At 45.0% G+C, this 13,895-nt stretch overlaps 1 protein-coding gene across 3 annotated transcripts in view; it reads left to right on the top strand.

Moving 5' to 3' along the window:
* LOC144163328 (kelch-like ECH-associated protein 1) overlaps positions 1-13,895 on the top strand; it is a 37,995-nt gene that overhangs the window by 2,777 nt on the left and 21,323 nt on the right. The window contains exons 2-3 of one of the 3 annotated variants that reach the window (XM_077694260.1): positions 2,424-2,801; positions 8,470-8,668. In XM_077694260.1, coding sequence (XP_077550386.1) covers positions 2,488-2,801; positions 8,470-8,668 — 513 coding nt within the window. In that variant the 5' untranslated portion in view covers positions 2,424-2,487. Of the gene's footprint in view, positions 1-2,423; positions 2,802-8,469; positions 8,669-13,895 lie in introns of those variants that run through there. The other 2 variants (XM_077694261.1, XM_077694262.1) reach the window with 2 other exon arrangements.

Genomic DNA, 13,895 nt, shown 5'->3' with positions numbered 1-13,895 from the left:
TGGAAATACGTAAACCTCTGCAACAACACGAAGAAAGGGGTTTGTCTACATTGGCAGAAAACAGAGGTACGCGGTATGAGTATAACAATCAAATAACACCTATTTTCCTTCTTAATTTTTTTTAAGCAGGAGTCAGTGAAAACCTGCTCCAAATGCCACGGGACACCGCTGTTAACTGTCCAAAGCTGGCTTTAGCAAACAATACATAAGACGTTCCGTTACGTATGCGCATAGCATCGTCACTGATGATGGCACCTCCGACTGGGGAAGGGGGGGGGGAGGGGACATATCATGCTTTGTTTTACTAAGGTGAAAGCCTTCGGTGTCTCATAAAATGCTCAAAGTGACCGACGTCGTTTGTCGTATAATTGTTTCTGGGAAAGTTTCGATAACGCAAGAGTTACAGTCGTTTTCTGTAGCCATATTCTTCCCGTAGCTGACTACGAAGTGACAGCAGGCGGAAATTGTGTAACATTTGCAACTTCGCCGTGAACTGGCTATAACAATTACGTGAAACTTGGAATAAGGATAGAGCTGTCTCATACCCACGCCACATGTACGCGAAAAATGCCATTAAGTTTTAAAGCCGTTAAGATACCTAATGACATTATTTGGGCGGGCCGTGCTACACGCGAAAACAGAAAGGCAATAAATGTGTTAGGCATGATGGTGATATTGACCAAAAAGAGAAATGCATTCATGTTTTAGGAGTCTCCAACATAGAGAAAAACGTCTTACAAGGGTTAAAAATGGTTTTTTGTGAAATAAAACGCTATGAGAAATAGTGTTTTATAAACAATGGTGTGAGCCATTTCTAAAAGTTCCTTCAGCAGCTGCCGTCACCTACCAGCGGTAGCCAAATCCGAAAAATTCAAAACGACGAGTAACACGATGTTTTGCCTTTTGCAGCTGTTTTAGTGAACTTCGTCTTCTTCAGAACTTCGCCACCAAGAGTGCTAAAAAATCGTCTTATTTCGACGTTCAGCTACGTTTCCACGTCAACACTCTGGGGCTGAGAGTTTCGTTGGTTTCATTTGGTGCTCATAGCCTTAGAGAGTAGGCAGATTTAAGGCGTTCGTGAAGGCGAATGAGTTGTGCGAAACTCCTTAAACCAAAAATGACATTAGAGCGAATGACATTAGGTCTTTGCGTGTAGCAGCGAATTAATGGCATTAAAACTTACGGCATTAAGCACTTAATGTCATTTTTCGTGTACGTGTGGTACGGGTGGGGCTATTTGTCATTTAATTATTTTTTCGGGCAGTTTTGATGCAACAAGAGTCACCGCCGTTTTCTGCTGAGCATTCGCTACCAAGTTTTTGCCTCAAGGCTTTTAGTGCGCATGCAGAGCGCAATAGTCGTCGTGGTACCCGCGGAGCTCCGCTAAGCCACTGTAATTCTCGGGGAAGGAGTGAGAGGGGAAGAGAGTGAGAGGTGGGAGGGGGAGAGAGGGTTGGAGTTACGTGGCAGGGGCGGCAGACAGCTATCGTCTTTCGGTGACATTTGCAGTGAAGCAAACACGGCAAACACTGCTCTCTGCGCGTGCCCCGAATTTCCTCGCGGCCCAGTAGGTGACCGGTAAAAAACGCACAGGCTCACGGGTACGTCGTCTGCTCCCCCCGCTTCCGGTTCGAGATATCTCCTACCCTCAGGTATGCAGGCGGCTTTCAGGCACGCGTCTGTGTGTTGTTTATTTGTCACAGGGTTCTTACCTGTCAGATAAACCTCTAGTAGGGTCAATCGTTGTTATTTATGAAATTCTGCCTGCATGCGTGTTTTTTCTCCCGGTGGAACCAGATAAACAACAAGCAGACTCGCGCGTGAAAGCCGATGGCGTACGGGAGGCCAGGAGAGCTTCCGAACCGGAAGTGGCGGCACTCCGCGAGAGAAAACAATGTACCCATGAGGCTTTGCGCTTTTTACCGGTCACCTATAGTCCACACGTTATTGTAATCAACTCAAATTTCTTCTCTAGGACATTTCCAGGGCCCCAGCTCTGCACAGTCGAATTTAGTTCGGCCCTCGCTTCAGTTGTTCCGGGAGAGGAAGCAAAAGGAAGAGTAATGTACTTGCACAATTCTAATAGCGAACTGAGACTGGCACGGGAGGAATGGAGGACTTATCGTATTCATGGAGGGAGGCAGTAGAGGAACCTGTAACGCATTCCAATGCGCTAAGCGCGAAACACATGCACGGGAAAAGTCGCGTTTCCGCTTGCCTTCTGCCTCACTGAAAACCGGTTAGGCAGCCGGTGGGAACCCGCAAGAAGGCTGCCGGACCGGTTTCGGAAAGGGAAAGAACGCCCGCGGAAACGCGTCCTTCTCCGCACACGTGTTGCGTCCGTTACTGTTATTGTTTTAATAATACGAAATGAATGAATGAATGAATGAATGCAACGTGAGACAAATTCTGATTTCTTACAGGGCCTGCTCCCTGTCAGGCGACAGCGCTTCTTGAGGATCCAGTCCATCTCTTCCGTATGCCACGATGGGGGACGAGAGAGACTTAACATCCAACTCACCGCCAACGGAGTCAAGTGTGGGACAGGCTATAGAGAGAGGACAGTCTCCACGGCATCGAGATAGCCCGTGCTTTCGCGTCCGTACGATGCAGCACCCAGAGGACGGTGATGACGAGCGTGGAACTCTGCGCTCCGCGTCGCCACCGCCGTCGCCTTCTTCGCCGGTGGACGAGTCGTACCCCCGAGAGGTGCTCACAGCGCTCGAGTCACTTTGGCGACAGGGCAAGTTGTGCGACGTTGAAATCGACGCCTCGGGCGAAGGCACGCTCACGGCGCACAGGTAATTGATTTCGTCGTTATACTATAGAAAATTTGAACTCAGCCGCTCAAAGGGACAGACAACCGATTTTTGTCGAGTATTTGTTCTCTGTCCCAAATTAAAGCCAGTGTTTTATATAGCCCGGTTACCACAAGCAATTTGTCAACAAATTGGTAGAAATAATTTTAATTTGGCACCAAACTTTCTTAAATCGGAAGGGTGGCGGTTCGTAGTGTAGAAACTTGACACTACAATATGTGTCCCGGTCACGTGACCTGCAAACCGATCAGCTACTGGGTCTGCTCAAACGTTTATTCACCTATTAAAAACCTTTGAACGCAAGTATTTGTATAAGTTTTAATTGTATTTTTTAACATTATTTTGAAAAATTTTAAGACATGCCGCCCGCCGCCGCTGGGTTACTCTCTGAGTCTCCATACCCAGAATCGCTTTGACGATTCTGCCTGAGTCAGGGGCGTTTCTTCTGCCAAAATATTCGATTTCAGTTTCCGAATACGCCAAGGGCAGCTTAAAAAAAGAAGCAAGACGTGCCCGGGGAGAATCGAGCTTCCCACCTCCACAACGTCAAGCCAGATTCTAACTATCGTCCATCCCAACAGATGGCGCCTTCACGCAAAATATACTAGGGAATTAAACAAAAACACATAAAAGAATAAGAAAACCTGCGATTCACACTTTTTTAGCTAATGACAAGTTTTTAAATATCGTTTTTCATCTTGCATACAGATAAAAGTATGTTGTCGCGCTGCTGTATGTTGTGGTTGCCAGCATTATTTTTGGGAGGACACATACGGCTCGTAGATCTAAAAATTTCGATTAAGGGAGTTCTAGGGCGTTATCAGCAATTCTCGATAAGGTGATTTAGAGGGTGCCCTTTCATTTGGGTTAGAGAACATATACTCGAAAAAATCGATTGTCTCTCCCTTTAAGCTTAGCGTATATCTGCATGCTCCAGGTGCTGGGCTGTCTGCTTTCTGCTCCTGTCCTGCGCTGTCCGAACCCATTCTCTGCCCCGTATCTTCCGGTGTCGTTCCTCCATCGAGTTATTGGTCTTCTTCGACTTTTGGTCCTGCCTTTCGGGAGCCACTCTGCTATCCTGATGGTCCACGTACCGGATATCATTTCTCTGTATTGCCTGCCCAGCCGGATTCAACTTCTTTTAATTAATTTGAGCTCGGACTGATATTGTAGTATCGCGACGGCGATGGTTCCGAACGGGCACGATGGAGAGACAACGCACACGTTGAAAATGGAATCCAGGAGTGAGTTTATTCAAGATGGCGTCGCCGCTTATAGCCGGTTCGCATTCACCTGGTGGTAGACCACCGAAATTCTGGGATCCGAAAACCCCGATACTACAGATATCTTCAACCGAGGTTGGCTCCCTAATGTACGATGCTCCTTTCCTATTCCTAAGCGTTGTTGCTATCCTTCTTTTTTACATGGCTCGCTAGGCAGACCTAAGTGTTCTTTAGAAGTGCGGAGTTGGTATCCACAAGTTCTTGCCCCACAAGTCATCCGCGGGAGTGCGCATATCACGATTGCATACAATTCGCTCTATATATGGCGGTCTAGCGCGGGCAGTTAAGAGCCGTGAGTACGCCTGCTCTCTTCAACCCATACGGCCTATCCTACCTTCTCAAGGGGCCCACCCGTCTCACTGTTAGAACTCCGATGGACCTTCAAGGCGCCCCAGGCAGCAAACAAACACCCGAACCTTCTATACCCACTTCCCCCCCTTGACATACAGTCCTCCTGTCCAAATAAAGCACTCCCTCTCTGTTTGCCTAGTGGCAGAGGTAGACTACGGCCATTAATTCATTGTTTTTGCCGATTGCTGTCCAGCCCATAGTAGCTGCGCGTCTGCTTTCCTTGTCGTAGAAGACGCAGAATATGTAGGCACCGAGTGGCTTGTGTGACTACGCATAAGCGCGCTATACTATGCGAAAAGGGAACGGTTCTAGATAGAACAATACATGAATGGATCATGAAGAAGGGATACAATAGCATACCTTTATCTAATAAACCATGTACCGGTACACATTTAGATCGTTCGATGCGCTTAGTGCGCGAAAAATCGTCGTGTTCCCTCAGCAGTATACTATGTGCCCATGTATGTATGTATGTATGTATGTATGTATGTATGTATGTATGTATGTATGTATGTATGCATGCATACATACATACATGCATGCATGCATGCATGCATGCATGCATGCATGCATGTATGTATGTATGCATGCATGTATGTATGCATGCATGTATGTATGCATGCATGTATGTATGTATGTATGTATGTATGCATGTATGCATGCATGCATGCATGCATGCATGCATGCATGTATGTATGTATGCATGCATGTATGTATGCATGCATGCATGTATGTATGTGCGTATGTATGTATGTATGTATGTATGTATGTATATGTGCTCTTTGATAAGGCAGACTTAGCGTTGCGTAAAACGTCCGGAAATTGCTCCACCTAATTGAATTCATTATCGTATCAAAGCCATGGAGAGTCAGAATAGAAATCAGAAATGTTTTTTATATATACCTCAGCGGAAAAACCGGCTTCAGTCAGAAAGGTGATCAGTGAGCAGCTTGACGAGGCCTGAGGCCCTACACACAACGTGGCAGCGGCAGAATAACAACATGTTATTCCGTCTCGAAAAAAATAGGAAAGAAGATAGAGAGAAAAAAAAATTGTTCACAAAAAGGGTGTGATCAAGAACAACAACAAAATTTCAGGAAATAATCACATACGCGCAAACATAAATATAACAGTACAGTACACTCACATCTACACGCGCAAAAATTTGTAGAACAACCGTGATCATATATACACCGGCATAAACACGAATACACGCGTATGACATGTACACACAACTGCAGTGCACGCATGCATGCCTGCAGGGAAAATGGCAATTTATCACAAGTTACTTTCGGAAAAAAAAAATGACAAGAAAGCTTGGTACGATTTGCAACAAAATCACAATAATAATGAAATAAAACCGGAAGACCCAAAAGTTCACACAACGCTGTTAACAACCAAAAAAGAAATAACACACGCGCACATATATGGAACGCAAAGCGAAATCCGACAGGTCGTTTTGGACTAATCAAAGTAAAACAATGTAGTACGCCAAGTGAGAACTCGCTGCTATCTTCTACCCTTAAGAAATTCTGCTTAAAAATTGTTCAATTAAATCAAGTTTGTTTCTTTTGGCACCATCAAGGAAGTTATATTAGTGTTCAGGCTATAAGGTATTATATATTTTAACATTTGTTGCCCGTAGTTTGCGCGCGTTCTGGGAAGAAGCCACTTTTCTGTGTTTCGAGTATTAGCGGCCGGTATGCCTTCTCGCAATGCTGACATTTTGATTAGGACAGTAGTGCGGAGGGAGGTTCTAGCAGTGAACAATGAAACAATAATGTACTGCAGCATCATGTGAACGGGTAGACATTTGAAGAGAATGCAGAGTGGTTTAGCATGAGCACGGTACCGCTCACCCGCAACGACGCGAATTGCTTTCCTTTGCAGGCTCACAATTGTTTTCATCTTAGTGTGTGATGCGATGCCCCAAACAAGATGACAATATGTAATATGAGATTGAAATAATGAATCGTATATCTGCGTTTTAATATTAACTGGAATAATGTCATGACACCGAAAAAGGGCTCCTACAGCTTTTGACAAACTTATGGCTACGTAAGTAGTGTGTTCAATCCATCGAAAGTGCTAATCAAATATTATGCCCAGCGTTTTATGGTGGCTAACGACCTTAATAATAGTATTACCAAGGTTAATCAATATTTTTTTTTTCTACGCACCGATTTATTGGGCGGAAAAGGACAGCTTTCGAATTGACCTTATTTATTTTTAGATTGTTCGCGTTAGACCGATTTAAAAGGCATTTTAGGATATCATTTGCTTCAGGAATTATTTCTGTAGTTCTCATCACTCATCACTTAGTCCCGTGGACTGCAAACAAACAGTCCCCCCAGGAGACGAGACGCACAATCCAGAGGCCCCTAAAGAAATTTCGCCGTCCCTTCCCAAAGAAAGTTGAGAGAAGCGCGAAAGCGTTCTCACATCAAAGCTGTGTCAAAAGTGCGTCAAAACCTTTGCTGAAAGTGCGTCTAATCGATTGCCATACCTTCAAAGACCCAAAACAGCAAAAGAAGAACGAACCCACGCGACGATTTTTCGCGCACAAAGTTAACGCATCGAACTATCTTACGGTACGTGGTTTATGAGATAAACGTATGCTATTGTATCACTTCTTCATGATCCATTCGTGTATTGTTCTATCTAGAACCGACCCCTTTTCGCGATTTTCAAGTAGCCGTTTTGACGCAGCGGAAGCCCTGTTTCACGCATACGCCGTGTGTCCAGATGTTTCACTAGAGCTTTTCGGTCGACCAATCGCTCTATACGGGGAAATGCATTAGCTTTTCGACAGGACGCCATCGGTTCAGCTAATTAAAGGAGCCATGAAGACAAAATACAAGTTGGGTTTATTAGAAAGACTGCTTAGTCCCGATAACAATGATACCACTATAATCGCAATCTTCGAACAAATAGCGGAGGTATTAAAGAAAACGTGTGAAGCAGTCGCGACCCCCTAGCCAATTTCCCGCAACTTTTCTATGACGTCATGGAACCTTGTTTGTGCGATTGGCGGCCGCCTAACTGACCTGTCGTGACGACACATGACTGGACGTTTGTAATGGGGCCTCTAGTTCCATTTGACCCGCATCACTTGAATGCTAACGTGCAGTTAACGCACTGAAAATTATGTTTTATTGTCGGCCCGTATGACGTCATTCCTGCTCATAAGACGTCACTGCGGCGCAAAATTTGAAAGTTTTTAAATACTTCTTGCTTTTTTTTCGTTAAAAAAACATCTTTTGTGGCTGTAATGGAGCTGAGTGAGATACTGAATCCTAGTTCTTTCAAATTAAACGATGTTGTATTTTCTCTTCATGGCTAAGTCTTCGCTTTATTAATGTCCTCCGAAGTAGCATGTGGCTTGTTTGTAGCATGCGGAGGGTGACTGACTGCGCCCTGTGACTCACGCCAATCGTTGGAGGATGAGCCACATCGACTCGGACTACGACGGAACTGCTACGTGTTCAAAGCGGGATAGGCGTGTGAACTTGGTTCACATGCTGTGTGATTGTGCTACGCAAGCCTCCTATCTAGAGGATAAGGGCAAGTGGGACAGTGCTCGTAGGAGCAGCGGACTTAAAGATCAACTCTGGGCTGTCCAGAAGGCTCGCGGAGCGGCGGAAAGTCTCGGGCTCCCCGTCCCGACGTGGCAGATGCCCTCTACACCTTGACACCTGTCAGATGTCCTTCAGGACCATTTTCGGAAATTAAGTTACTTCACCACCACCAAGTAGCACGTGACAGTCCTAGCTTCGGGACGCCATGAAAAAAAAAGGGTGTCCGCTACACGTTGTTTTTGTGGCAGTTCACTATATAAATATCAATGTCACCAGGCGCAGTGCACGCAGGACACAGAGGGGATGATATACTAAATTTTGTGTAGTCTTCTCGCACTCGGTGGAGGCGCTCTTATCAGGTTGTCTGTCACGGCAGGGTGATGTACTCGTGGCCACAGCTACCTGTCTCAAAGCGCGCACCCTCGCTCATATTCTTAGGGTTGTTCTGGCGGCGGCCAGCCCCTACTTCAACGCCATGTTCACGAGCGACCTGAGGGAATCTCAGATGCAGCGCATACGCATCCACGGCGTTGGCAAGCGCGCCCTGGAGCTCATCGTACAGTTCGCCTACACCGGGCGCATCGAGGTCGACGAGAAGAACGTCTGCCACCTTCTGCCCGCCGCCAACATGCTGCAGGTACGTCGTTGGTCTCTTTTATTTGCCAGTCCGGAATAGCTCTGAGCATTTCACGGGCAGCCCGAGAACTGCTCTTTTATTTGCCAGTCCATAATAGCTATGAGCAGTTCGCGAGAATTCCAAGAACTGCTTTTTTTATTTTCCAGTCCAGAATAGTTACGAGCAGTTCGCGGGCAGTCCGAGAACTGCTCTCGAAAGAGGATTTTAATGGGCAAAAAAAATGCAGAGCTGCTCCGGAACAGTTCTGGGCAGCTTAAAATTGCTGAACAGTACAAAAATTTCCGGGCAGTCAGAAAAAAAAGGAAGAACCGAAAATTTTTGGTATGTCGTCACAAAGTAGTGAATACCTTCTTGCACGCAGTGTCCGCACGAACGTATAATTAGCCGTGGGTAGAAACGATTAAAGTGGCTCTCGAAGTTTTTTTTTTTTTTTTTGAAAACGCACTGGTTAAAGTAGCTTGAAGCATCGTGTATAGTTTGTCGGCCCGTAGCGGACCCAAGTGCTCTCGTTACATTCCTATGTTTTCACCGTCAGCGCCTGGGGGAGCTGGGGCAGATTTCCAAGTGCGCCAGTAGAGAGTTTTAGCATACCGCGTGTACCGCGTGTTCCGTGCGTACCGTGCGTACCGGGACCCGACCGGGCATGTGCGCATTCGTTCCAATAGGGTCGCTTGGTTCCGCTATCGGACGTCCCCCACCTCGCCGAGCCCACGCATTCGTTCCGATGAGGGGTGGCCCTCTTCGCCGTGGCCGCGCGCGCATGCGCAGTCTGGTCCCGGTACATACGGTAACAGGCATGGTAGGCTAAAACTCTCTAGTGTCAACGCAGAGCAATGCGCTAGAGAAACCTGATGCCCAGTATGCTACTTGTTCGCGAAATATTCGACATTTCGAAGACGAATCGAACGTATCGTTACTCCATCCAATTCGATTCGAGAATTTGATATTCGGTGCTTTTCGGTTGCTTGAATGCACCAAAATTTCAAAACTGCTAGGGTTATTTCGAGCTGAACCAGAGTTGAGCATGTCGAATAGCTAAAAAAAAAACGAAAAAAAAACTCGCGGTCTGTTGTCTGTAAATGCATTGGCAGTAAGAAATTAGATGAGGCAAGGCATAGTTTCGTTTTCTGTTTCGGTAAAAGTTTCTACACCAGTTCGCTCCATCCTGAGGCCTCAATTCCGGTGATATTGCGCATGCGTATATATATAGATAAATATATCTAATAAAGCGACGCAGCAGCTGCCCACATAAGCAGTAATCGCGGATCAGCCAAGCATAAGCCGCTGTTTCAATTGATTCTTCATTCAGTGTAAGCGCACACTTCGTGTAATAAAATACCTATATGTAAAAGAGTGCCGCAGGTCACATGCGCCAAAATTAAAAAATACGTGCTGCCATACACACATTACATCGCGTGAACATTGTGGGTTATCATGTGGTGCACAGACCAGTGTTTTCTTCTTCTCTGTGTTAATACAAATAAGTATCAATCTGTAGTTTCAACACCTAGGTTTCATAAGGGAAACTAATGTGGTAATTGCATGGCCGCGCATTACTTTTATGTTAGTGCAAGCACGCTTTATCACCGTAATATTCAAGAAAGTAATGTCGTTACTGGTATTCCTTGTTACTTCCCTCTGTGCCAGCCTTTCATCCGTGGCAGAAAAAATCGGTGCCGTGATGCTTTCAAATGCGTAGTGTGCTTCGACCGAATGCTACGCTTATTTAGATATCCATGACATAATGTTTAAGAGGACTCTGTGAAAACGAAATCGTCAAAAAAATTTGGAGTGTCCGGAATTTTCCATATCCACGGCTTATTTGTCGCTGTCTGTGCGAAATTTCCCGGTAATTTAACGTGAAATGGTTCAATGGCAGAATTGTTTGAGACTATGACATAAACAATTGCGGTACAACCTGTGCCGAGCAAGGTATAGGGACCGGAACCTGGAGTTTGCCGCGCGACACTAGCGCCATTTTTTTCCCGTATTGGCGGAAAACGGAAGTTATGGACTAAAAAAAAAAAAAAGAACGTGCCGCAGCTGTGAGCGCGATGCCCACAGCTGCGGCACGTTATTTATTTATTTTTTTTTTAAGCGTGAGCGCTTTTTTTGCTTGCCGCGAGTGTTTCCCGAGGCAGTAGGGCTCGAACGTTAATTACCCCATTTAGGTTAATTAGTTAATTATTGATTAGTCAGATTCGGTTAAAAGTCAAATTGATGTCAATAGGGGTTGTGAGGTATCAAATTAAAGGTCTCGATTAGTGGAATCACGTGGTAATAGTCATGAGGTAATCACGTGAGTCATAGATTGGGTTAAAAGTAAAAGTTATGCGACTAGGGCTTGTGAGGTATCAAATTAAAGGTCTCGATTAGGGGAATCACGAGGGAGAAATTAAGAACTGCTTACTGGTTATGGTCCGGAGATAGTCACGTGAGTCACGAATTGGGTTAAAAGTCAAAGTGGTGCCACTAGGGCGTGTGGGGTATCAAATTAAAGGTCTCGATGAGGGGAATCACAGGGAACAAATTACAAATTGCGTCCTGGTCATAGTCATGAGACAGTCATGTGAGTCATGGATTGGGTTAAAAGTCAATACGAGGCCACTAGGGGTTGTGAGGTATCAAATTAAAGGTCTTAATGAGTGGAATCGCGTGGGATAAGTTAAAAATTGCTTCCGTGTCATAGTCATGAGATTGTCATGTTTGTCATGGATTGGGTTAAAAGTCAAAGTGGTGCCACCAGGGCTTGTGAGGTATCAAATTAAAGGCCTCGATTAGGGGAATCGCGTGGGACAAGTTAAAAATTGCTTCCTGGTCATAGTCATGAGACAGTCATGTGAGTCATGGATTGGGTTAAAAGTCAAAGTGGTGCCACTAGGGCTTGCGAGGTATCAAATTAAAGGTCTCGATGAGTGGAATCGCATGGGACAAGTTAAAAATTGCTTCCTGGTTATAGTCATGAGACAGTCATGTGAGTCATGGATTAGGTTAAAAGTCAATGTGAGGCCACTAGGGCTTGTGAGGTATCAGAATAAAGGTCTCGATGAGGGGAATCGCGCGGGACAAATTAAAAATTGCTTCCTGGTCATAGTCATGAGACAGTCATGTGAGTCATGGATTGGGTTAAAAGTCAAAGTGATGCCACCAGGGCTTGTGAGGTATCAAATTAAAGGCCTCGATTAGGGGAATCGCGTGGGACAAGTTAAAAATTGCTTCCTGGTCATAGTCATGAGACAGTCATGTGAGTCATGGATTGGGTTAAAAGTCAAAGTGGTGCCACTAGGGCTTGTGAGGTATCAAATTAAAGGTCTCGATGAGTGGAATCGCATGGGACAAGTTAAAAATTGCTTCCTAGTTATAGTCATGAGACAGTCATGTGAGTCATGGATTACGTTAAAAGTCAATGGGAGGCCACTAGGGGCTTGTGAGGTATCAGAATAAAGGTCTCGATGAGGGGAATCGCGCGGGACAAATTAAAAATTGCTTCCTAGTCATAGTCATGAGACAGTCATGTGAGTCATGGATTGGGTTAAAAGTCAAAGTGGTGCCACTAGGGCTTGTGAGGTATCAAATTAAAGGTCTTAATGAGTGGAATCGCGTGGGACAAGTTAAAAATTGCTTCCTGGTCATAGTTATGAGATAGTCATGTGAGTCATACATTGGGTTAAAAGTCAAAGTGGTGCCACTAGGGCTTGTAAGGTATGAAATTAAAGGTCTCGCTGAGTAGAATAATGGGGGACAAGTTAAAAATTGCTTCCTTGTCATAGTCATGAGACAGTCATGTGAGTCATGGATTGGGTTAAAAGTCAAAGTGATGCCACCAGGGCTTGTGAGGTATCAAATTAAAGGCCTCGATTAGGGGAATCGCGTGGGACAAGTTAAAAATTGCTTCCTGGTTATAGTCATGAGACAGTCATGTGAGTCATGGATTAGGTTAAAAGTCAATGTGAGGCCACTAGGGCTTGTGAGGTATCAGAATAAAGGTCTCGATGAGGGGAATCGCGCGGGACAAATTAAAAATTGCTTCCTGGTCATAGTCATGAGACAGTCATGTTAGCCATGGATTGGGTTAAAAGTCAAAGTGGTGCCACTAGGGCTTGTGAGGTATCAAATTAAAAGCCTCGATTAGGGGAATCACGTGGGAGAAATTAAAAATTGTTTTCTTGTTATAGTCATGAGATAGTCACGTGAGTCACAAATTGGGTAAAAGTCAAAGTGGTGCCACTAGGGCTCGTGAGGTATCAAAATAAAGGTCTCGATGAGGGGAATCCTGGACAAATTAGAAATTGCATCCTGGTTATAGTCACGAGCTAGTCACGTGAGTTATAGATTGGGTTAAAAGTGAAAGTGGTGCCACTAGGGCTTCTGAGGTATCAAATTAAAGGTTCCGATTAGGAGAATTACGTGGGACAAATTAAATATTGCTTCCTGCTTATATTCATGGGATAGTGACGTGAGTCATAGATTGGGGTAAAAGTCAAAGTGATGCCCTAGAGCTTGTTATCGCCCTCCCGAATGTAAAAAGCAAGTTGCACATTCGAGATGGGGGCTGATGGGGTGTTGAAAAGTGTGCTAGGAATGTGTGTTCGCGCTGGTAGTGAAAGCGACAATAGCATATCTGCACAAGATCCCGGCATCCCAAAGTCCAAAGTCGGCCATGAGTCGTTCGGGGAAAATTCGTTTTTTAAGCTCGCCGCGAGCAGACTTGTTCAGTTTGTGCTTCCTTCAAGCTCCCCTATTCTAAGGGAAGATTTTGTGCGTCTTCAATATTACTGGGGACTTTCTGACCCGTTTCGGAATGAGAACAGAATGAGCTCTGCATGCTGAGTGGTCGACGCAGCTCCGGTGCTTCCGAATAGGACGTTATCTACCGGGGCCCAATCGCGAAAGGAAGCCACATCTCTTACCGCACATTGGGCAGGGGTCGTTTGCTTTCGCGAAAAAAAAAGGCTGTTTAGGTGTAATTTCACAAGCAATAAACACCTTTTCCTGATTTAGCGTCAAGAAAACTATAAAGGAATGCTACCAACAAATGTTTTGAAAAGCTCTTCAGCAGCCCTTTAAAAGCATGTTGAGCTTTTAATATGTTTGGAATCGTGTTTTTTCTATTTCCGATATTTTTCTAAAAAAACATGAAAAGAAAATTTTTTTCACGCCCTACACTATTTGATGGAAATTACAACTCTACTGTGGTGGCATCTCCTTGCAATTAGAAATGAAGCTT

Source organism: Haemaphysalis longicornis, unplaced genomic scaffold (assembly GCF_048455015.1).
Source record: "Haemaphysalis longicornis isolate Haplotype H1 unplaced genomic scaffold, Haemaphysalis longicornis Haplotype H1 scaffold_12, whole genome shotgun sequence".
NCBI lineage: Eukaryota > Metazoa > Arthropoda > Arachnida > Ixodida > Ixodidae > Haemaphysalis > Haemaphysalis longicornis.
The sequence above is the reverse complement of the archived record's forward strand: the minus strand, read 5'-3'. Positions and strand labels throughout refer to the sequence as shown.